Raw genomic sequence first — 24,447 nt, 5'->3', positions numbered from 1 at the left:
GTGGTACAGTATCGCGATAGCTACACTTCGTCTGTCTCTCGTCTCTTGAATGAAGTTGAAGCCATTGTGACGTCCGTGTGTCTATGTGTGGAATGACGCGTGCTACCTGTTACTGTATACGGCTAGAACTACCGCGTTTTCTCGCGATAGTGGTACAGTATCGCGATAGCTACACTTCGTCTCTCTCTCGTTTCTTGAATGAAGTTGAAGCCATTGTGACGTGCGTGTGTCTATGTGTGGAGTGACGCGTGCTACCTATTACTGAATACGGCTAGAACTACCGCGTTTTCTCGCGATAGTGGTACAGTATCGCGATAGCTACACTTCGAAAACCACTAGTTTACAATGTTCATTGCTTACGGCCTGTTCTATTAAGCGGAGATCTGTTCTACTAAGCGGAGTATCTTTATAGGAAATTGCATTAGGCAAATCCGTTCCAGAGCCTTTTGCTCTATTAAGCGGATTACTCTATTAACCGGTGTTCTATTAAGCGGAGTGCACTGTATTACCTGGATGAACAATTCAACACTAATATAAAATTGGAAAATGCACTTTCGGTAATACACTTAAAGAGTAGAAGTCTCTATAAAAACTTCACAAAAATTAAAGAATACCTGACTAAATTCAATAAATTTAAAATAATTGCCATATCAGAAACTTGGCTTGATGAAGATAAAACAACTGAAATGGAAATAGAAGGTTATGAAATGTTTGCAACTAATAGAGAAAACAAAAAAGCAGGGGGGGGGGGGGTTGCAATATATGTAGACAAAGCACTTAAATGCAGTAAAATCGAGAGATTGACAAACACAATAGAAAACCTAATGGAATGTCTAACCATTGAAATACACAATAAAAAGGCATCAAATATCATCATAAGTTGCATCTATAGGTCACCTGGAACATGTATTGACACATTCAATAACAAACTAACAGATATTCTCAGTTACTACAACGATAAGAAAACACGAATAATATGTGGTGACTTTAACATTGACTTATTAAACCCAAATAGACACAAAAAAACAACTGACTTCAACAGCTTTTTCCCAGTAATCCTGAAACCTAGCAGAAAAACAGTTGACACGGCCACATTAATAGATAACATATTTATAAATAAGATTGATCATAAGATGGAAAGTGGACTTCTCATTAATGACATAAGTGACCACCTACCAGTTTTTGCAGTTTTTCATAATTATTTCGATAGAAAAGCTAAATCAACAACTCGTGTAACAGAAATAAGACTAAGAACCCAACGTTCCATCGATGCCTTTAAGCAAGACCTACAAAACCAAAACTGGACCGAGGTCTACTCAAACGAAGACCCAAATACAGCGTTTGAAGTATTTCAGTCTACCATAATCTCCTTATATGATAAACATTTTCCATTAACTAAAGTCTCCAAAAAGTAGTAAGACCCAAGTAAGCCATGGATAACGAAAGGCATAGAAAACGCATGTAAAAAGAAAAAAAAATTATATAAATTGTTTTTAAAATTCAGAACTGAAGAAGCAGAAAAAAAATATAAGACCTATAAAAATAAACTAGTAAATATAAGAACCAGTAAAAGAGATCATTATCATTCACTATTAGAGCAGAATAAAGGTAACACACAAGAAATATGGAAAATACTTAACCAAGTAATCAGAAATAGTCCTAAAAAAATGGGTTATCCAAAATTTTATCAAAGGCAAAAATACTATTTTGGAAAAAACTGCAGAAATAGCAACTGAATTTAATGAGTATTTTGTCAACATCGGCAGTAACCTACTAAAACAAATTCCTGATCCAACAACCCTGTTTGAAATAGATAGATACGTAGAAAAAACTCCTCCACGATGTTCCTTACTGCAGTAAAACAAGAAGAAGTATCAAATATTATAAAAACTTAAAAATAAAAAGTCAACTGATTGCTTTAATATTGATATGACAATAATCAAGCAGATTATAGAATATGTAGTGCGACCTTTCACGCACATATGCAACCTGTCATTCAAAGCTGGTATCTTTCCATCAAAAATGAAAATTGCTAAAGTTATTCCAATCTATAAAAGTGGAGAAAAACATCTGTTTACAAATTATAGACCAATATCACTACTACCACAATTTTCAAAAATATTAACACTATTTTCTCGCAGACTTGATAGTTTTATACAAAAGCATGCGCTGTTAAGTGAGAATCAATATGGCTTCAGGGAAAAACGGACCACCTCAATGGCAGTTATGGAGTTTGTGGAAGCAATAGCCACTAATATAGACGACAAAGAATTTACTGTTGGGGTTTTCCTACATCTAAAAAAAGCTTTTGACACAATAGATCACAGTATATTATTGAAAAAACTAGAAAGATATGGCATTAGAGGTGTCGCTTATAAATGGATAAAAAGTTATTTAGAAAACATATCAGTACGTGCAACTCAACAATAAAAAAACGAATCAACTGAAAATCACTCACGGAGTTCCTCAGGGGTCAGTGCTTGGTCCAAAACTATTCATCTTATATATAAATGATATCTGCAAGGTCTCAAAACTATTTAAATGTGTCCTATTTGCTGATGATACAACTTTCTACTGTTCTGGAATAAATCTGAAACAGCTCCTGACAACCATAGAAAACGAATTAAACAAATTAAAAAACTGGTTCGTAAGAAATAAATTGTCACTTAATCTGAAAAAATCGAAGTTAATTGTTTTTGGCACAAGACCAATCAAACACCAAGCTAAAATTATGGTAAACTCAATTGAAATAGAAAGAGCGTATGAAACCAAGTTTCTCGGATTAGTAATAGACTCAAAACTATGTTGGAAACCACATATCGATAACGTAAAAAGAAAAACAGCCAAGACCGTAGGGATCCTCTACAAAACCACCTAAGTGCTAAATAAGAGATCTTTGTACACATTATACACTTCATTATTATTACCATACATGACCTACTGTGTGGAAATATGGGGAAATGCCTGCAAAACAAACACACTCCCTATTCTCAAACTACAAAAAAAAGCAATTCGAATTATTAATAGATCAAAATATACGGAACCCACAAATCCACTATTTATCAAATTAAATAGGATGAAATTTTATGACCTGGTTGACTTTAAAATCGCCCAATTAATGTACAAAGCACACAATAACCTGCTCTGCCAAAACATTCAGAAGTTTTTTGAAATTCGAGAAAGCAACTATGAATTAAGAGGTACCAACTTATTCAAAAAACTCAAAACAAGAACAAACATCAAGCAAAGAACTGTATCTAGCAAAGGTGTTAATATGTGGAATAATCTCGAAACGGACCTAAAAATGAGTAAATCGCTTGCTGATTTCAAAAACAAATTCAAAAAAATAGTACAAACAACCTACATCAATCAGAGTTAAAATGATAAATTCTAAACATTAAATATAATGATAAATCAGAACTAAGTTGATAAATAGAGAAAGGTATTGAAATATCCATTATGAATACAAGAGAAAATTGACACAAGAGTGCCAGGGTGAGGATGTATATAATCCTGATACAAACCAAAAGTTGTGAAACTATCACGGTTAAGGGTAAAGTATGAGCCTTAATGGAGACTTCTTCTTACTTTTTCTTTTCTGATTGATATAAAAATGATTTAGTAGATATAAACACATAACGGGGTAGGACTAGATAAGTTTTTTTTACTTCATCCTACTCCCTTGAACATAATAACTGTGTTGAATGAAGACTGATTTCTTTCTTTTTACTTTTTTATCTACCTTATTTTCTGTCAAATTATTACTGTATGTTTTATGTTCAATAAACAAACAAACAAACATACGGCATGCATGCGCGCACGCTAAACACACGTTAGCTTGAAGCATAAGGTAGCATGCCAAGACATCCAGATACAAGCTAAAAACACGTTGTTAAAAAGGCAACGGAAGCAAAACTGAGTTCCGTTGTATTTCATTTAGCCATCGTACAATGTACTCACGTTTTTCGATCAATCATCACCCAGAAATCCATCAAAGTCCTCATCCTCTGTATCAGAATTGAACAGAGGATTACCGGCCATCAAAAACGCTGTGTTCCCTCTCGTTGTCAGAGTCACTCTCATTGCCATGTGGCTCCACCGAAATGATGCCAGCTTTGCCAAAAACCCGAACAACAGTGCAAGCAGACACGTTCGTCGTCCAAGCAGCCACAATCCATTCGCAAATTTTGGCGTAACTCGGCCGGCGCTGCTTCTCACTCTTTGTAAAGTTGTGTTTGCCATCGATTATCCATTGTTCCCATGCCGCTCGCAACTTTGCTTTGAACGCCCGGTAGATGCCGATGTCCAGCGGTTGGAGTTCTTTAGTCAAGCCTCCGGGAATAGCGGCAAGCTCAGAGTTCATTTGCTCGTGACTTGGTTTTTCACCGCTGCTGTGAGATGGGCACGCATGCCAAAAGTATAATCGATGGCTTGAAGTTTGAACTGAGCTTCGTAGGCGTGTCTCTCTGTAGAATTCATTTTCGGGGGTTCTTAGAAACCAAAACCGAAGTTGATTTGCAACAATGCACATAGCCACAATCTATACAGGTGTTGGTACCTGCTTGTAGCGTCCCTTTAGCGTCCACTTACACACCCACCCGTCACTCATTAGCGGACTTCTCCCCCGCATGCCTGTCCTCTCTCACGTCTGCCTTCTCGCTCTCTCTCTCTCTCCATATATGTATATATATACAGGCCCACCCTTCACTGATTGGCCGACTTCTTTGCCGCATGCCTGTCACAGTCACTTCCGCCTTTTCTCTATATAAACAGCATGTCGGCTGTCAGTCAGGTTTTGGAACTCAGCGCGTACACAAGACGCTCCGCGTCATAAGGCGTCCTGTCCATTTTGGAGAAAATGTAAGACTTTTAATGGCGCCTTATAGTCGTGAAAATACGGTAGGTTTTAGGGGCTGATCAGCAAGTAAAAAAAAATAAAAATAAATAATAATAACCGATTCTATCTGTGCCTATTTAAATAACTTGCTTGCCGTGTATATTATTTATTTATTGATGTACCGGTATTTATTTCAAAGGGGCAGCATAGACAGTATTCCTGATAATTTACATGTAAATTTGATAAATTATAGCTCCTACCCTGGCAGGTTGTAACATTTTATGTAAACTTGTGTACTGAGCATCTCCAACCAGTCACAGGGCACATATCGAGACAAAGATCCATTCACACCCATATCCATACCGTCACTGAGTGGGAGTCAATCCCCAGCCTGCCCACACACAAGTCAATCGAGTGTACCATTACACCATCAACAACTCCAAAGTTAACGAACATGTAAAATTAATTTATAGTGAAGATCAGTCTCTCAGCACAAAAAAAATCCTCCACAGTTTTTCTTTTGGTTTCCTATTTGTAAATTATGTTGTTATGACTGTTCCTCCACCTTTCTTTAAGAATGTTCTCCCGAGTATTGGTATATCGGTCTTGGACATTATCAACAGTGATCTGTCTTCTGTTATAAACATGCTGTGGTGCAACCCTTGTTCAAGAAGTCAGGCCTTTATTAAGACATAATGTTAGATTTTAGACCCATTTCCAAGCTACCTTCTTTTAAAATTCTGGAAAAGTGGTGCACATGAAAATTTTGCACTTGCAAAATAAAACGTGAATAGAGGAGCGAGAGAGCGAGAGAGAGAGAGATAGATAGCTCAGTTGGTAAGGCTGGCAACCGGTCCAGGGTCGACTATTGCCGAAGACGGCTGAGATAGGCATACGGGAGACGGGGATTCGAATCCCGCTTGAGGCAGAAAATGAGCACATAACACCATCCAGTGTTCTCTCCTCTACATGGATGACATAAAGCTGTAGCTAAGAGCGAAAGGGAATTAGACTCCCTGATCCACAAAACTGTTTTCAGCAATTTGGGCCATGGCATTCGTCAAAGAAGAAGAATCTGTGCTTAGTGGTTGCACTGATTTCTTGATTGGGAGAAATGTCGGCACCATTTGACTGCCGTTGCTGGACATACCCGAGGCGCTTGTGTCTTGTGCCTGAAGTAGGCAGCAATTTCACAGCCCCGCTCTGTTCAGCGAAAAGGTCGGTACTGATGGACAGTCTGCGGCTGGATGGTTGCATGGATTGAGGAGCCGACGATGAGAAGAACGGCCAAAATACCTCCAGTGAGTGAGGCACGTCCTAAGAATCCAGCTCAATGGCAAGAATAAGACCCAGGCAATAAACAGCTATGCCCTGCCAGTGATCAGATACCCTGCAGGAATAATAAGGTGGCCAGAGGAAGAGACTCAGACCACGGACGTTAAGACCCGAAAGTTCCTAACCATGCATGAAGGGTTCCATCCCAAATCCAGCACCCTGAGACTGTACGTAAGCCGAAAGGAAGGAGGCCGTGGACTAGTGAGTGTGAAAGCCACTGTCCAGGATGAACTATCCAAGCTCCATGAATACATCAAGGAGAAGGTTCCAACGGATGACGTACTCAGAGAATGTCTCAGACAATGGGGAACAGAGGATAAGGTGCTGGAAGAGGGACCATCATGGGAGGACAAACCCCTACACGGGATGTAGCACTGGACCATTACTGAAGTGGCTAATCTCAAGAAGTCCTATCAGTGGCTAGAGAGGGCTGGCCCGAAGAACGGCACAGAGGCAGTCACCAGAGCCATAGAGGCCCAAATGGTGTGGTATACCAGACAAGACCCAAGGTGTAGGTTGTGCAAAGAGGCAACTGAGACAATCCAACACATAACTGCAGGGTGTGAGATGCTGGCAGGGAAAACCTACATGGAACGCCTGTGCGGAGTATGGACTGGAAACCCCAAGGTCAAAATGGGAAACACCTTCAAAGGTGGTGGAGAATGACAGTGCGAAGATCCTGTGGGACTTCCAGATCCAGACTGACAAGATGGTAATGGCGAACCAAACAGATATCGTGATCATAGATAAAGGGCAAAGGAAAGCCATTGTAGTGGATGTAGCAGTCCCAAGTGATGGAAACATCAGAAAGAAGGAACATGAGAAACTCGATACCAAGGGCTCAGAGAGGAGCTGGAGAGAGCCTGGAAGGTAAAGGTGACAGTCGTGCCTGTGGTGGTCGGAGCACTCGGGGCAATGACCCCCAAACTAGATGAATGGTTGCAACAGATTCCGGGAATAACATCGGTCATCTCAGTCCAGAAATGTGCAGTGCTGGGAACAGCAAGGATACTGCGCAGAACCCTCAAGCTTCCTGGCCTCTGGTAGAGGACCCGGGCTGAATGTAGGACGAACACCACCCGAGGGGTGAGACGAGGAACTTATATATATATTCATTCATTCATCTTCCGAGCCGCTCGATCCTCACTAGGGTCGCTGGAGCCTATCCCAGCTGTCTTCGGGCAGTAGGCGGGGGACACCCTGAAGCGGTTGCCAGCCAATCGCAGGGCACACAGAAACGAACAACCATTCGCACTCACACTCACACCTAGGGACAATTTAGAGTGTTCAATCAGCCTGCTACGCATGTTTTTGGAATGTGGGAGGAAACCGGAGCACCCGGAGAAAACCCACGCAGGCCCGGGGATATATAATATATATATCCTCTCCTCTTTCATCTAGAACTGCTTCAGACAACAAAGTGTATGCAGAAAATTGGTTAAGATTGAACGACTGTCTGTGTCCTATGTGTTGTCTTGTGTTATCTTTGTTATTTTGACTTCAAAATGGCGCCGCGAGAGTGGCTGCCTTTCCAGCAGCTCCTATATTTTGTTGTTCTCCTTCTTCCTTTCATAACTTTGCTGCTGTGAATTGGGAATTTCTCCATTGTGACACTAATAAAGGTTTTCTTATCTTATCTTATCTTATATATATATATATATATATATACACACACACACACACACACACATTCTCATTCGGGTTGGCGAAAGACGCAGGGATTTGAAGTGTTTTAAATTGATTTGTTCTCTCCCATTTTCCATTTCAAAAGGAATAGTTTGGACTTTTCAGAATCCCGACCAATTACAGTGTTGGACAATGAAAGGTTTACAGTGCAGTCCGTCATTACCAAGCTTGTCTGTCCTATTGTGCTGGTGAGTAAAATCAACAGTTCTTTGAAAACATTTTAATATCCATTTCTAAAAGCATTTGAAGGTATTTTTTTTCCTTTCTTCTTATAGGTTACGTTCCTGCTGGTGAACAGCATCCGCTACCTTTGTGATGCACCCAACCTCACCCCCGTCAGCTACAATTTTTTGCAGCTTCAGGTAATTTTCAAAATTAAAATGTTTCCAACCTATTCCTGGAAATCCCTTTGGTGTTCATTACTTCCCTTCTCAACTTGCTTTGTCATGTACCGTATTTTCACGACCATTCGTTTCACCGTATGGTTGGGCGCAGTCTCATTAATGAGTGCTATTTCTGTATTTTACACATAGACAACACACACTGTATCATTGGGCGCAGTTTTAAAGTGGCAAAACATACGCCAGCATATGGCATGCATGCGCGCACGCTAAAAACACGTTAGCGTGAAGCATACGGTAGCATGCCAAGACATACAGATAAAAGCTAAAAACACGTTTTTAAAAAGGCAACGGAAGCAAAACTGAGTTCCGTTGTATTTTATTTAGCCATCGTACAATGTACTCACGTTTTTCGATCAATCATCACCCAGAAATCCATCAAAGTCCTCATCCTCTGTATCAGAATCAGAGGACTGCACATCCCAGTTGTCATTGAACACATCACATGCTAAAATGTGAGTTGCTACGCATTGCCGAGCGGAAAGAAGGAGCAGCAACAGCAAAGTCAACATTTCTCTCGTGTGAAGCTTTCCCACATTTGAAAGTAAAGAATAGAGCGAAACATGGTGGCAGCGCGTGTGTGTGTAGAAAGAATTGATCAATTGTGCAAGTACCGTAATCCATCAAAAACGCCGCGTTCCCTCTCATTGTCAGTCACTCTCATTGCCATGTGGCTCCACAGAAATGATGCCGACTTTGCCAAAAACTCGAACAACAGTGCAAGCAGACATGTTCGTCCAAGCAGCCACAAACGATTCGCAAATTGTGGCGTAACTCGCCCAGCGCTGCCTCTCACTCTTTGTAAAGTTGTGTTTGGCATCAACAATCCATTGTTCCCATGCCGTTCGCAACTTTACTTTGAACGCCCGGTTGATGCCGATGTCCAGCGGTTGGAGTTCTTTAGTCAAACCTCCAGGAATAAGGGCAAGCTCAAAGTTCATTTGCTTGACTTGGTTTTTCACCGCTGCTGTGAGATGGGCACGCATGCCAAAAACATAACCGATGGCTTGAAGTTTGAGAGCATGCCTGTCCTCTCTCACGTCTGGCTTCTCTCTCTCTCTCTCTCCATATATGTATATATACATGCCCACCCTTCACTGATTGGCCGACTTCTTTGCTGCATGCCTGTCCACAGTCACTTCCGCCTTTTCTCTATATAAACAGCATGTCGGCTGTCAGTCAGGTTTTGGAACTCAGCGCATACACAAGACGCTCCGCATCATAAGGCGTCCTGTCCATTTTGGAGAAAATTTAACACTTTTAATGGCCCCTTATAGTCGTGAAAATACGGTACATACATTGGTATTTAAAAATAGTCATATTAAAAATGAATCAAGTCATTAAAATGAAGCAATTTAACAATATCCTCCATGTCATATTGATGAATTTTATTTGCGTAATAAGTGAAAATAATTGTATTTTCAGTTGATGGCTGTTCTGCCCGTCTTACCCCTGCTATTCCCTGTCATGTGGGTGCTGGTCAACGCCTTTGGAGAAGCCAGGGTCCTTGCTGAGTTCAGCCACGTCTCTCCAGCAGGATTGGTGAGGAATTCACAAACTTTCACGAACACTTTTGAAGTTGGTCTGAATCTTTCCTTCCCACCAGTCTTTTCAATTAACAGCACATATAATGTTGCCTTTTTTTAAATTCAAAGATAAACGCGTAATGCAAATACACTGCAAGCTCTGCAAGCATGCCTGCATTTTTTAAATGATGTGCGAATAGTTCATGCCCCCATTTTCTCAAGCCACAGCCCTCTGCTCGACCCATCTATCAGTTCTTTGTCCCACTTCCTCATAAAGGCCACAGGTGTGCCGGGGCCTATCTCAGCTGAGTTTGGGCGAGAGGCCAGAACTGGTCACCAGGCAATATATAAGGATATATAAGGCACATATAGACAAATAAACACAAACACTAGAAATGATGCCATATTCGTGTGGTATTGTAAAAATAAATAAATAGTAATCGTAACTTTGGAAAAATGCCATCGTGTGGAAAATTAAGTGCCATGAATGTTACATTTTCATGGTTTCCACTTGAAAACATGTTCATTTTTCATAATAGATATTTCATTTTCAACACTTCATTCACTTTATTTGTCTTCTCTCTCTCTCTCTCTCTCTCTCTCTGTCTCTGTCTCTGTCTCTGTCTCTCTCTATGTCTCTCTCTCTCTCTGTCTCTGTCTTTCTATCAAACTCAAGGCCAGGGGGCAAGATCCGGCCCGCCAGGTCATTTTATGTGGCCTGCAAAAGCAAATCATGTGTCAACTTCCTAAAATCTGTTCCGACATGTCAAATTTGCCATGTGTAGTAAATAACGTTGAGATAGTGCAATAATTTTGTTTTAATTCACTTGAACAACTATTATAATTGACTTGACTGATTTCAAAACTAGTAATCTATTAATTTGTTGCGTCCAAATAATGATTTTGTAGTTTCATAACGGCCCCCCGAGGGAAGACATAACTCCAAATTGGCCCATGACTGAAATGAGTTTGATATAGAACATTTGAATAGAAATGTAGAACAATGAATTTCTGGGTTACATCAATACAAATTAAATAAAAAAGACTTGGGCTCTGTTACCGTATTTTCACGACTATAAGGCGCCATTAAAAGTCTTAAATTTTCTCCAAAATGGACAGGACGCCTTATGATGTGGAGCGTCTTGTGTATGCGCTGAGTTCCACAACCTGACTGTCAGCCGACACGCTGTTTATATAGAGAAAAGGCCGAAGTGACTGTGGACAGGCATGTGGCAAATAAGTCGACCAATCAGTGAAGGGTGGGCGTGTATATGTACATATATGGAGAGAGAGAGCGAGTGTCGGGTTGGTTCAATTTGACACTCAGGAATAACCAAAAGGAGGAGACAGGAGACTCGATGCTGGTACCAGGAGGGAACGAGGAGAAGCGTTCGGTTTCAGTTCTCGGCACGTAACCCTAACAATCTCCCCCTTCACCTCCTCATTTATTGGGAAAGCTACTACATAGGTGTGTCCAACCTAAAGGGTGGGGGCTGTTGAACACACACTGAACTTGTTTAACTATGTGTGTGTGTATGTGAGTGCAATTTACGTACATGTGTGCAAATGTCACATAAACGTTGCAGCTGGTGTTGATGTCTCCATTCACTGTTCACCCTTGCTCACTGTTTAGTCTTAACAGTTATCTCTTCCCAACCACGTCCTCGGAAAGGTGGTTGCGACCCTAACCTTTCACACAGTAGAGCAAGCAAAAGTGAGCATATAATGAAGAATATATAATGATTATAGATGTGAGTAAATAATAAAGGATATTTCTTTATTGAAAGCATAAGCGTTCTTCATTGCAGGCAAAGCCAACTAATGATTGCAAGCATAAGCGTTCTTCTTTGCAAGCAAAATCAAACTATCATGACAGGCAGAAGCATTCTTCTTTGCGAGCATAAATTGACGATCGAATAATACGCGAATGTATGATTACTAAAAAACAATAAATCCAACATTCCCCCCTGTTCATCCTACATTTGCTCGTATCGTCACACAGAACCTTCCCGACGGACTTTATTCAGTGGAGTCATGCCGCACACGCAAACAGGGAGCAAAACGACTAAAAACCATCCATGACCCCCTGATGCCGAAGCGAAACCATGTCATCACCCGAAGAGGCATAATCAACCCCAGAATCACTGCCACAAACAACAACAGAGGATACATCTCATTCACTTTAGACGTCGTGGGCGCGACAGTTGTAGTAATAAGCCGGATAAGCAGCACTCTGCTACAGGGAATGCAACAGCATCCACACAACGTCAAGACAGCTGCAAAAAGAGCAAAAGAGATTAGTACATAAAACACCAAATCCTTGTACTCTCCGAAGGCCTTATGCCACCACTCCGCCCAGAAGGACGTATTCACGCCGGAATGGGCCCTTATTTGGCGATTCAGGGTGCGGAGGCCTTCAATGGCCTTGGTGAGGGCGCCATCAGGCGCGGTGTTGTTAGGTATGAACGTACAACACTGATCACCAAACATCGCACATACTCCATTGGACTCTGCCAAGAGCATATCAACCGCGATGCGGTTCTGAAACGCCATCAGGGAGGTGGCCGCCAATTGCTCTTTTATAGCCAAAACGGCTTCCTCAGTAAAATTTCCGAGCTTCTGGACATTGTAGTGGAGGTAGTTGATCCTGTCAACATTCTTATTAGGGGTAACCCAAATGAAAATGGATTCCCAACCGGCAGCAATCTGGTTAACCAACTTATACTCATCTGGCACGCCACGAGGAACCCCAAATGCGTCTATGTAGGTGGGATCGCCATCCCTCCAGGAGGCGTCACGCCGGAACCGGAGAAGGCTACTCTCCGTCATCGACAATAACGCAGCCCCCTGTATATCCTCCGCTGTTGATGGAAACACAGTTACTGGCAAAAGCAGTGATACCAATGCGCAGACACCAGAACATGAAAAACTCTCGTCCGCGATAACCATTTGCCATCAAAATCAGTAGAAGTACAGTACTGCATCACACTGTATCCGCAGTAACATAAAATAAAAATAAAATAACAAAAGAATGAAATATAGCTCAACTTTCAGCAGAGAATAACTATATTACTGTCGGATTACTGTCGGGTTGTTTTCCTTTTTCCTTTTACCACCAAAGAGAAGATCCTAAATGCATAAAATCACCTAAGAAATGTATTTAAAATCCATATCTGAACCATTACGACCAAATTAATGCACCATTTGAACTAGAAAGAAATCAATAAATGGTAATAAATTCAATATCAGCCAAGCAACATCACCAGAGGAGCACAGTACACAAATCACTTCAACCTCCAAAACAAACCCAAATAAAACAAGTTGTGCTCTTTTCTATCACTCATCGTGTGTTCACTTCTCAATTTTTATTTTTATTTTCATAATGAGATCGACTAGATTGATTTAAATAAAATACTTTTGCCACCAAAACAAAAATGTATACAACAATTTGTGCCGAAATGTGTTTTTCATTTCACTTCCCAAGATCATCTAGATCAAAGGTGTCAAAGTCGAAACCCATTATGTGGCCCGTGAAAGCAATTGACGCGCATCAACCTCCATAAACCCTGCTAAAATCTGTACTGAAATGCCAAAATTCTATATGAATAATGTCGAGATTTTGTGATAATTTTGTTACCTGTTAAAACACTCAACCAAACAATAATTGAACAAAATATGACTGGCTTCAGAATTGGCAGAATTCATTCATATGTAATTGTTAGTAAATAATTAACATCATAGTATTTCTGATATATCCACTCCATCTACATATCTTTGTATACAGCGATGGTTGATTCAAGTTGCTCTATAAACACAGTTGAGTTGAGTTGTACAATTAATAAAATATAACCATTTAATCAAATTTCACCGTCGTACCGGCCCACCGAAGGAAGGTGTAACCCCAAAGCGGCCTGTGACAAAGATGAGTTTGACACCCCTGATCTAGAGCTATTCGCAAAATGTAGGTTATTATTAGAAAATACATCTCCTTTCACATGTGCTAAAGGAGAGCACAAATACCATATTAAAAAAAAGGAGAACAGTCGACCTTGTGTGATCATATAACAGGAAATGACATGCCACCACTGATATTCGAGCATGTCGACAGAAACACACAGTAATTGAGTGCAAAGGTGTCTTGAAACTTCTTCCGCCGGTCGTTTGATGTTCCCAGTAACTAAAATACTGTGCCCATCGCGTCACCGGACTTCGCTCACCTTCCTCAGTGGATGTTTCTGTCGAGATGACCTTTTTACAATGTCCATCAAACGGTGTGGTCATCAACACTTCAAGGAAACACAATGTTTCTTTTTCATGTTTCGAATCAGAGCCATTTTTGCTGGAACCTGCTGTGAAAAAGCACAATCGTCCTACGGCAATCTCAATTCATTTATTTTTCTAAACGTTCTCACATATTGTCAACCGAATCAGCTTCATTTCCTAGTTCACAATTTTGTAGAAATTATCAGTAATTTATATGGTCTCCCAAACAATATTTCAAACAAAGAAGAAAGCACAATTCTCGTAATATTAACATATAAGTCAATTCAATTTCAATTCAATTTCTTTAATTGAATTTTAACCATGTACTTTCAGACTTGCTACCAATCCTGCAGATTGTGGATGGCAGGAGCAATAGTGTCTCAAATAAAATGTGAAACATGCATTCTATTTTATCAATTTTCGACCCCTTTTGGAAAAGCCTCAACCAAACCCCGGCAATATGGCATCCCCTCATTAATTCAACGAAAACCATGTACATTATCTGAAATGGAGATGTAGTTCAAAATGTACCGTATTCCAACATTGGTTAAAACCATAGGTTGTATCATGTTTCTGAACCAGAGACACCATTCCCCCTGCCAATGCGTGAGATAATCCATGACACAAAAAATAAGTTTGGGTTCACTGCCCAATTTGTTGCCGCATATAAAACAGAAGTGAACTGAACCCAAAACGTTATCATGTTGATGTTAGTCAGCAAGTCCCCCCTAAAAAAATGTAAATCGCTGCCGTATGAGCCGCGCAAATATCACAACTTGATACAACAACGAACAACATTTGTCACACTGAATTAACAATACTTCACGTGTTATACAACATACTCCAATTCACAAGGCGCATTCACAACAACTGCGACCTTAACAAAGAAGGTAAAAAGAAATTTCCCATGTCCTCGTCAAAAAGACCTTCAAGCATTAGAAACAAAAGCCAAATGAGCTCCTGCTGCAGGCATCGCACGTCAAATCTCGAGTCGCTCGACAGTATGCACCCTGACGACTTGGACATCAAGGTGGCCGTTGGCCACCATGCTGACCAGAAAATGTGCGACCCACCCGCTGTGTCCAAAAAGAGGTTCAAAAGCAAACCGCAAAATAACTATACAAATCAGTTTTAAGCCAATAAACTGATGAGATGCCGTAATGTAACGGGGCACAAATTTTGAAAAGCGACGCATAAATATGCTCCCGTATATGCTCAAACAGTTCGTGCACAAACCTACCTAAATATAGCCCGCAAAACACGCTTGTTTATATCTAGATTCCTCCCTTCGCCCGTTAAACCGAGATTTACCGGTACACAAAAAACAACCCAGTACTATATTAAGCAATTCACTCAATCATCCATTCCCCGATCCGCCGTACCCTCACGAGGTTCGCGGGGGTGGGTGGAGCTTATTCCAGCCATCTCCGGGCAGTCGGAGGGGGACAACCTGAACCGGTCGCCAACCAATTACAGGGCACACAGACACAAGCACAACCACCCAAGCCCATGCTCACACCTAGGGACAATTTAGAGTTTCCAATCAGCCCGTCATGCATGTTATCGCAATATTAATATGAAACAAATCAACACACACACAAAACAGGAGATAAGATGAGACGAGTTTGTTGTACTTCCTCCTACAACCTCTGAAATCACTATTACCTGTTTACATTCCAACAAACAAACAAACAAACAAACACCCATCAGGAAGCAATAACAAAGTAGCACGGTTAAGCACTGTGCATTTTTCCAGCGTTAAAGGGGATCGACATGACAACATAGACACACAAAATAAATGCCAACCAGGCGACAAAAAAAACGTCATGCTAGTGTGCAACAGCTCATCCCCTTTTCTTTTTTTTTTTTTTTCCTAGCACTCTTCCAGCATGCAGAGTTCGCACCATACACTGCTCAAGGCTCCCAAAAGGCTTATCTATGCCACAACTGTCTTTGGTAAACACCACCTAGGGTGCGTGATTCTCAAAAATGCCACTGTTGACCTTAAAACGTGCAGTCATACTAAGTTAACGAAGCCAATTGTAAATTATTCACACGTGACCCTGAAACATGCTGATTAAAGCTGGAAGATTTTGCTCTTGTGACGAACGAAATTAGAAATCCAGCCCGTGTATGCACAAATGAGACATGTCTTAAAATCTGACGGGTTTTTTTATGACTCAAACCAACAAGAATTTGTATGTTCGACGATAGCTTCAACTCTAGTCATTAAATTTCATAATGACGGAAGGCACAACACTATCCACGGAGAGTAAAGTTGTAACTGAATTTACAAAATTTCATGAGACAAGACCATCATTTCTCCCACATCAGGAGCCGTGATGGCTCTTCTCATGTTTCAAGAGAAATGTGCATCTTATGAACGTAATCTAAAAAAACATTGGAACATAATCAGAACATTCTGGCAATTAGCAGCATAACAGAAGCATTTATAAAACAAATAAGATAATTGAAACCCACAGACATTAACATTCACAAATCATCCAGATCAAGGCCTTCAAAGACTGGATGACAACCATGAAGAGCGTGGTGACGACTGGAGATTCAGTGACAGCCCGGAGAGACGGCAACCGGGGCAGAACGGGTCAGCAACCCAATCTGCATCCTCTGAGAGGAGGGACCCAACCAAGCTACGATGAACTCAATGGAAAAATACCCCCAGGGGTGCCCGAGAGGGGGGGAGGATGAGCACCCCAGTCGGACGGACACAACGCCTACACAGACCCAGGCAACGGACAATCGACTTTGAGTAAAACGTGTACATGCGGCAAAGTCTGCAAGAACATCCATGGCTTGAAGATCCACCGAGCGAGGATGAAGTGCCCGTTGGGAGCAGAAACAACACAACGCACAGGTGTTACACCTGGTGAGACGCAGGAGGTGCCAGGCCCGGAGTCACCCCACAGTGCCCAGAACCTCCACGTGTTGCAAACTAATCCCTCGAGCATCAAGTCTGAAACGAGGCGGATCAAATGGCCTGCAGCTAGCATGACCTCTCTCTGGAAGCAATTCGACGACGATGTCGACCAAATTCTGGAGGCTATGGCGAAGGGACACGCCGACGGGAAGCTACAAGCTATGACAGCAGTCATTGTCAGCTTCGCAGCAGAAAGGTTTGGCGAGGAGGAGAAGAAAAGCCCGGGAACAACGTACGCAAAGAATCAAAGAGCGTTAAGGATCCACAACATCAGGCAGGAGATGAAAACGCTGAAGTCCCAGTACAAGGCGGCAGGACAAGAGGAACGCACTGGCCTGGCCCAGCTAATGTGCATCCTACGGAAAAAGATTAGAGTTCTCCGCCGTGCAGAGTGGCACCGGAGGCGGCGACGCGAGTGGGCACGGAAGCGTGCTGCTTTCATCGCTAACCCCTTCAAGTTCACGAAGGATTTGCTGGGGCAGAAGCGGAGTGGCAATCTGGTCTCCTCGCAGGAAATCATAAACCAACATCTGAAGCAGACGTACAGCGACCCCGCAAGAGAGCAGGAGCTGGGAGAATGCAACATCCTCATAGACCCCGCTGAACCTGAAGAGCAGTTCGACATGTCGGAGCTGCAGCTAAAGGAAGTCAGGGAGGTTGTCCGCAGAGCAAGGGCGAGCTCTGCTCCAGGACCGAGTGGCACTTCATACAAAGTGTACAAGAACTGTCCCAAACTCCTGCTGCGTCTGTGGACAATCCTGCGAGTCTTCTGGAGAAGGGGAAGGATCCCTGAACAATGGAGAATGGCTGAAGGGTTATGGATCCCGAAGGAGGAAAACTCCACTCAGCTAGACCAGTTCCGCATCATCTCCCTGCTGTGTGTTGAGGCAAAGGTTTTCTTCAGTGTTGTTTCCAAGCGGCTGTGTACCTACCTGGCAAAGAACTCCTACATCGATACATCTGTCCAGAAAGGTGGCATCTCAGGAATTTCAGGATGTTTGGAACATACCGGTGTGGTCACACAGCTTATTCGGGAGGCCAGAGAGAACAAAGGTAACCTATCAGTGCTGTGGCTTGACCTGGCAAATGCATTCGGCTCCATTCTACACAAGCTCGTCCAGCTCACTCTGACAAAGCATCATGTACCCAGCAGATGCAGAGATCTCATCGCTGATTATTACAGCAATTTCAGGATGAGGATCTCTTCAGGAGCAATGACATCCAGTTGGCACAAGGTGGAGATCGGCATCATCACAGGGTGTACTATCTCTGTGACACTGTTCTCGCTAGCCATGAACATGCTCACAAAATCTGCTGAGCCAGAGTGCAGAGGGCCCCGCACGAACTCCGGACAACGGCAACCACCCATCAGGGCATTCATGGATGACCTCACAGTCACGACAGAATCAGTCCCAGGCTGCCGGTGGATTCTGAAGGGTCTTGAAAAGCTGGTGGCGTGGGCCCGGATGCGTTTCAAACCCGCCAAATCAAGATCTATGGTGCTAAGGAAAGGGAAGGTGGAAAACAAGTTCCGGTTCACCATATCAGGCACAGCCATTCCATCAATCTCAGAGAAGCCGGTCAAGAGCCTAGGGAAGGTTTTCGACTGCTCTCTGAGAGACACAAAATCTATCCAGTCGACATGCACGGAGTTGGATGGCTGGCTGAAATCAGTGGACAAGTCAGGCCTACCGGGGAAGTTTAAAGCCTGGGTATACCAGCACGGCATTCTTCCCAGGATCCTGTGGCCCCTCCTGGTCTACTCCGTCCCCATCTCGACAGTTGAGACCTTAGAGAGGAAGGTCAGCAGCCACCTCCGGAGATGGCTAGGACTTCCAAAGAGCCTGAGCAGCATCGCTCTCTACGGAAACAGCAACAAACTGCAACTGCCCTTCAAATCCTTGGAGGAGGAATTTAAGGTCACCAGAGCCAGAGAAGTGGTTCAATACAAGGACTCAAGAGATCCGAAGGTGGCTAAGGCTGGGATCCAAGTGAGGACTGGCAGGAAATGGAGGGCAGAGGAAGCGGTTGAAGAGGCAGATGCAAGGCTCCGGCACAGGTGCTTGACTGGAGTGGTCACACGAGGTCGAGCTGGGCTAGGATCCTTTCCATCTCCCCAGCTGAACACCAAGGGGAAGGAGGGGCGACGTCTTGTCCAGGACGAGGTGAGAGCAGCAGTGGAGGACAGTAGAACCTGCAAGGCTGTGGGAATGAAACAACAGGGTGCGTGGACAAGATGGGAGAACGCAGTTGAGAGGAAAGTGACCTGGGCTGAGCTTTGGAAAGCAGAGCCTCAACGCATTAAATTCCTCATCCAGGCAGTTTATGATGTGCTCCCAAGCCCATCAAATCTGCACACATGGGGCATAGCAGAGACACCGGCATGCCCACTGTGCTCCAAGCGAGGAACCCTGGAACACATCCTCAGTGGCTGCACAAGGGCACTTGGAGATGGACGGTACAGGTGGAGGCATGATCAAGTCCTTAAGACTATCGCGGAAGCCATTACCGCAGGGCTGGCATGGGCTAAACAGTTCCGCCCCTCCAACAAAACCATCACCTTTGTCAGAGCTGGGGACAAGCCTTCCGCGGCCAGCAGAACATCATCTGCAGGCATCCTGACATCTGCGAGAGACTGGCAGTTGTTGGTGGATCTTGAAAAAAAAGCTGAAGTTCCCCAGCCATATTGTAGTTACCACCCTACGACCTGACATTGTCCTCGTATCGGAGTCCACCAAACAAGCAGTGCTGCTGGAGCTGACAGTGCCGTGGGAAGATCGCTTGGAAGAAGCCTTTGAGAGGAAGCTCTCCAAGTACGCAGGACTGGTCAGCGACTGCCAGCTGGCTGGTTGGAGAGCAAGGTGTTTCCCTGTGGAGGTTGGTTGCAGAGGATTCGCAGCCCGTTCCTTGGCCAGAGCCTACTGTAGTTTAGGCATCAATGGAGAGAGGAAAAGGAGAGCCATCCGCAATACCACTGAAGCGGCAGAAAGAGCCTCAAGATGGCTGTGGCTCAAAAGAGGAGATCCATGGAGTCATGGTAGCTAGCTAGCTGTCTGGACACAGGCCGGGACTTGATCAACCCCGGCTGGGTCACCTGGAGGAGGGCGTCTGATAGTTGAAAGACCCGAAACGTCCAATGAATCCAGGAACATCACTGATGATGTGTCCAGACTAGGCATCAGTAGATGTATGTACACAGCATGAGTCGCGCCAAGAGTCACGCTTATCTACACACCCACACGCAAAGACTGATCCAACACATATTCGCAGACACAACCCTACAGACAAACCAAAATATTCACCTTGCTACAGCTCTCAACCAAATTAAGCATATCCAAACTTTTAATTTTGTCATCCGCAAGAAGACTTCACCCCATCCAAATATCGATACAGTATACACCATCAATTTACTGTCAAACAAGCCGCCATCCAAACTTGTTGCACCTCAGCTCCATTTAGATGATATGATTTTCGCAGATCCTCCATTTCCTGGACGAATTGTACCACATCAATTTTATGTGATGTAATGCCATCTATGGCTTTTTTTACATCTTCTTGTGTCCATGTTCTATAAACAAGAATGACAGGCGACTCATCTCTTATGTCTGGATTTGCAACTTCAATCATGGGAAAAGCATCTCGTACCTCGCTTCCGGATGAGTCAACTTTTGTCGCAACAGGGGAAAAATCACTACCCCAACTTTTTGAAAATTCCACTCCCAAATCTCCTTTTCCCCTGGTGGCCATCGGATGGCCCCTTCTGTAAGAGGGTGGAGGGGATGGTGGAAAAGGAGGAGATGTCAGAAGAGTCGGATATAACGGTGGTGTAACAACAGTATTTGTGGATGCCATCTCCAACGCATTTTCTCTTTCTTCTTTCTGCTCCAATGCATTCTCCCTTTCTACTTTCCGTTTTCCCCCTGTCAGTATACCTACCGGACCCGATTCATCTTCTTCTTTCCTGTGAAACATAACGTCTCCCTCATTCTTTTCAAACTCACTTACACAATCCCCTCTTTCCACTTTCTCTAAACCCCTCTTTACTTTCACTTTCCGCCTCTTTTCAGCCAAGGACACCCAGAAATCAATGTCTCCAAACCCATCCTTATCCATTTTCGTTTTGTCATTCTTGCACATTGATCTAATATCATTCTGCAGGCGCATCAACGTTTGTATAGTCAGCTGTCCAGCGAATTTGTATTTTTCTATCCACGTATCTAAATGCTTTATCTTCGAAGGACATTGGCTCTCTACGAATCTCCAGTCCTTACATGTTAACTTCTTTTTGGGATCACCTCTCTCCACGGTCTTACTATTATGGAACCCCCATTGCGAATTTGGGGGTGGAACTTTGAGAATTTGAGAAGTTTTGTTTAGAGTCAGCGATTTACCTAGGGTAACTTGGCGGACTATTCCCTTGAACAGGGTGGCAATTTCTCCGACTGAGGTAATTTCCAACCTTCTACCACCAAGGTGGCGGGAAATTCTTGCATCTGCTTCCTCAGACAGTTGCCACAACAAATGTCCTGTTCAGATGAGGTAGCGAACCTCCACTCACACAGTTACAGTCATTCATTTATGCACATTTAATTTGCTTTTATCCGACTACCTTGACCAGAGGTAACGCACTATATACACATTATTTATACCCGGAGTTTAATACACATTATTTACACACGGAGTTTAAGCACGTGCAGGACACCGTCGCCCTCACCAGTTTATGAGACTTGCCGGTCTGTATGCCTGATAGGGACTAGTATGGCTCAGTGCTTTGCGGCTTAAAAAGACCACGTCCTTTTTTGCCGGCGCGCAAACACTCAATCACCGTTGAAAGAGTCCCTTCCCAACAAACCCTCTCAGGCTCAAATAGGTTCTCCAACCAGATGTAGTCTAGGTATTCGGATGTCACAAACTTTGAAAAGAAGAAGGTTAGGCTCGCAAACTACAACACCTGTCCTGTGAGGGTTTCAATTAAAAACAGGTTTAAAGACCACCCCGACCTCCGTCTTTACAAACCCGGCGTGCAAACACTCACCTAGAGTATTGATGCGGAGTTTAAGTACGTACAGGACACCGCCGCCCTACTTACCACCAGGAGTAGTCCTCTCTCCTCTGGGATTCGCTTCAACCCTCAGCCCCCAGACGAGGAGCCGAAACCCAGTCCCAGAAAGGGTGTCTTTGCCGTGGCCACGGTCTTCCTGGCCGTCGACTCAGCGTCAGGTATGTTGCGATCCCGGACGAGCCCCCAAAAATGTCAGGTTGGTCCAAATTGACACTCAGGAATAACCAAAAGGAGGAGACAGGAGACTCGATTCTGGTACCAGGAGGGAACGAGGAGAAGCGTTCGGTTTCAGTTCTCGGCACCTAACCCTAACGATCTCCCCCTTCACCTCGTCATTTATTGGGAAAGCTACTACATAGGTGTGTCCAACCTAAAGGGTGGGGGCTGTTGAACACACACTGAACTTGTTTAACTATGTGTGTGTGTATGTGAGTGCAATTTACGTACATGTGTGCAAATGTCACATAAACATCCCGTTGCAGCTGGTGTTGATGTCTCCATTCACGGTTCACCCTTGCTCACTGTTTAGCCTTAACAGTTATCTCTTCCAACCACGTCCTCGAAAGGTGGTTGCGACCCTAACCTTCCACACCGTAGAGCAAGCAAAAGTGAGCATATAATGAAGAATACATAATGATTATAGATGTGAGTAAATAATAAAGGATATATCTTTATTGAAAGCATAAGCGTTCTTTATTGCAGGCAAAGCCAACTAATGATTGCAAGCATAAGCATTCTTCTTTGCAAGCAAACTATCATGACAGGCAGAAGCATTCTTCTTTGCGAGCATAAATTGACGATCGAATAATACGCGAATGTATGATTACTAAAAAATAATAAATCCGAGAGAGAGAGAGAGAGAGAGAGAGAGAGAGAGAGAGAGAGAGAGAGAGAGAGAGAGAGAGAGAGAGAGAGAGAGAGAGAGAGAGAGAGAGAGAGAGAGAGAGAGAGAGAGAGAGAGAGAGAGAGAGAGAGAGAGAGAGAGAGAGAGAGAGAGAGAGAGAGAGAGAGAGAGAGAGAGAGAGAGAGAGAGAGAGAGAGAGAGAGAGAGAGAGAGAGAGAGAGAGAGAGAGAGAGAGAGAGAGAGAGAGAGAGAGAGAGAGAGAGAGAGAGAGGAGAGAGAGAGAGAGAGAGAGAGAGAGAGAGAGAGAGAGAGAGAGAGAGAGAGAGAGAGAGAGAGGACAGGCATGCGGGAAGAAGTCCGCCAATGAGTGAAGGGTGGGCGTGTAAGTGGACGCTAAAGGGACGCTCCAAGCAGGTACCAACACCTGTATAGATTGTGGCTATGTGCATTGTTGCAAAACAACTTCGGTTTTGGTTTCTAAGAACCCCCGAAAATAAATTCTACAACGAGACACGCCTACGAAGCTCAGTTTTAACTTCTAGCCATCGGTTATGCCTTTGGCATGTGTGCCCATCTCACAGCAGCGGTGAAAAATCAAGACGAGCAAATGAACTCTGGGCTTGCCGTTATTCCCGGAGGCTTGACTAAAGAACTCCAACCGCTGGACATCGGCATCAACCGGGCGTTCAAAGTAAAGTTGCGACCGGGCGTTCAAAGTAAAGTTGCGAACAGCATGGGAATAATGGATGATCGATGGCATACACAACTTTACAAAGAGTGAGAGGCAAGTGAGAGGCAAATTGTGGCGAGTTACGCCACAATTTGCGAATGGATTGTGGCTGCTTGGACGAACGTGTCTGCTTGCACTGTTATTCGAGTTTTTGGCAAAGCCGGCATAATTTCTGTGGAGCCACATGGCAATGAGAGTGACTCTGACAACGAGAGGGAACGCAGCGTTTTTGATGGATTACCGGTACTTGCACAATTGTTCAATTCTGATACAGAGGATGAGGACTTTGATGAATTTCTGGGTGATGATTGATCGAAAAATGTGAGTACATTGTACGATGGATAAATAAAATACAACGGAACTCAGTTTTGCTTCCGTTGCCTTTTTAAAACGTGTTTTTAGCTTGTATCTGTATGTCTTGGCATGCTACCGTATGCTTCAAGCTAACGTGTTCTTAGCGTGCGCGCATGGATGCCGTATGTTTAAGCTGGTCTATGTTTCACCACTTTAAAACTGCGGCCAATAATACAGTGTGTTTTGTCTATGTGTAAAATACAGAAATAGCACCCATTAATGAGACTGCGCCCAAGCATACGGTGCGCCGAATGGTCGTGAAAATACGGTATTTGGTTGATGCCCTGGAAGATGACAGCATTGTAGGAGCATTCCAGATTAAAAAAAAAAAAAGACAAAAACCAAGCCAACCACCGTGGATGTCATCATTGTAACAAGGACCTTACTTTCCACTGAAGGCGCACAATGTGAACCCATGTAGGACATGGTGAAAATTAACAAATCAGTACAATACGTTAGTGTACCTTAATA

General features: G+C 43.4%; 1 protein-coding gene and 1 long non-coding RNA gene across 3 annotated transcripts in view; one reads left to right on the top strand and one right to left on the bottom strand.

Moving 5' to 3' along the window:
* Positions 1-24,447, top strand: part of LOC127594583 (transmembrane protein 94-like) — a 119,204-nt gene that overhangs the window by 33,872 nt on the left and 60,885 nt on the right. For both annotated transcript variants that reach the window (XM_052056427.1, XM_052056428.1), the window contains exons 8-10: positions 7,944-8,046; positions 8,134-8,220; positions 9,685-9,801. In XM_052056427.1, the coding sequence (XP_051912387.1) occupies positions 7,944-8,046; positions 8,134-8,220; positions 9,685-9,801 (307 nt within the window). The remainder of the gene's footprint in view (positions 1-7,943; positions 8,047-8,133; positions 8,221-9,684; positions 9,802-24,447) is intronic.
* Positions 11,148-22,571, bottom strand: LOC127594617 (uncharacterized). Its single transcript, XR_007960852.1, has 2 exons — positions 22,356-22,571; positions 11,148-11,202 (listed from the first exon to the last, which is right to left on the bottom strand). It is a non-coding gene; the product is annotated as an uncharacterized LOC127594617 (long non-coding RNA).

The sequence above is a fragment of the Hippocampus zosterae genome, unplaced genomic scaffold (genome assembly GCF_025434085.1).
Source record: "Hippocampus zosterae strain Florida unplaced genomic scaffold, ASM2543408v3 HiC_scaffold_22, whole genome shotgun sequence".
NCBI classification, from domain to species: Eukaryota; Metazoa; Chordata; class Actinopteri; order Syngnathiformes; family Syngnathidae; genus Hippocampus; species Hippocampus zosterae.
Note: the sequence above shows the minus strand (reverse complement) of the source record. Positions and strands in the feature narration are given on the sequence as shown.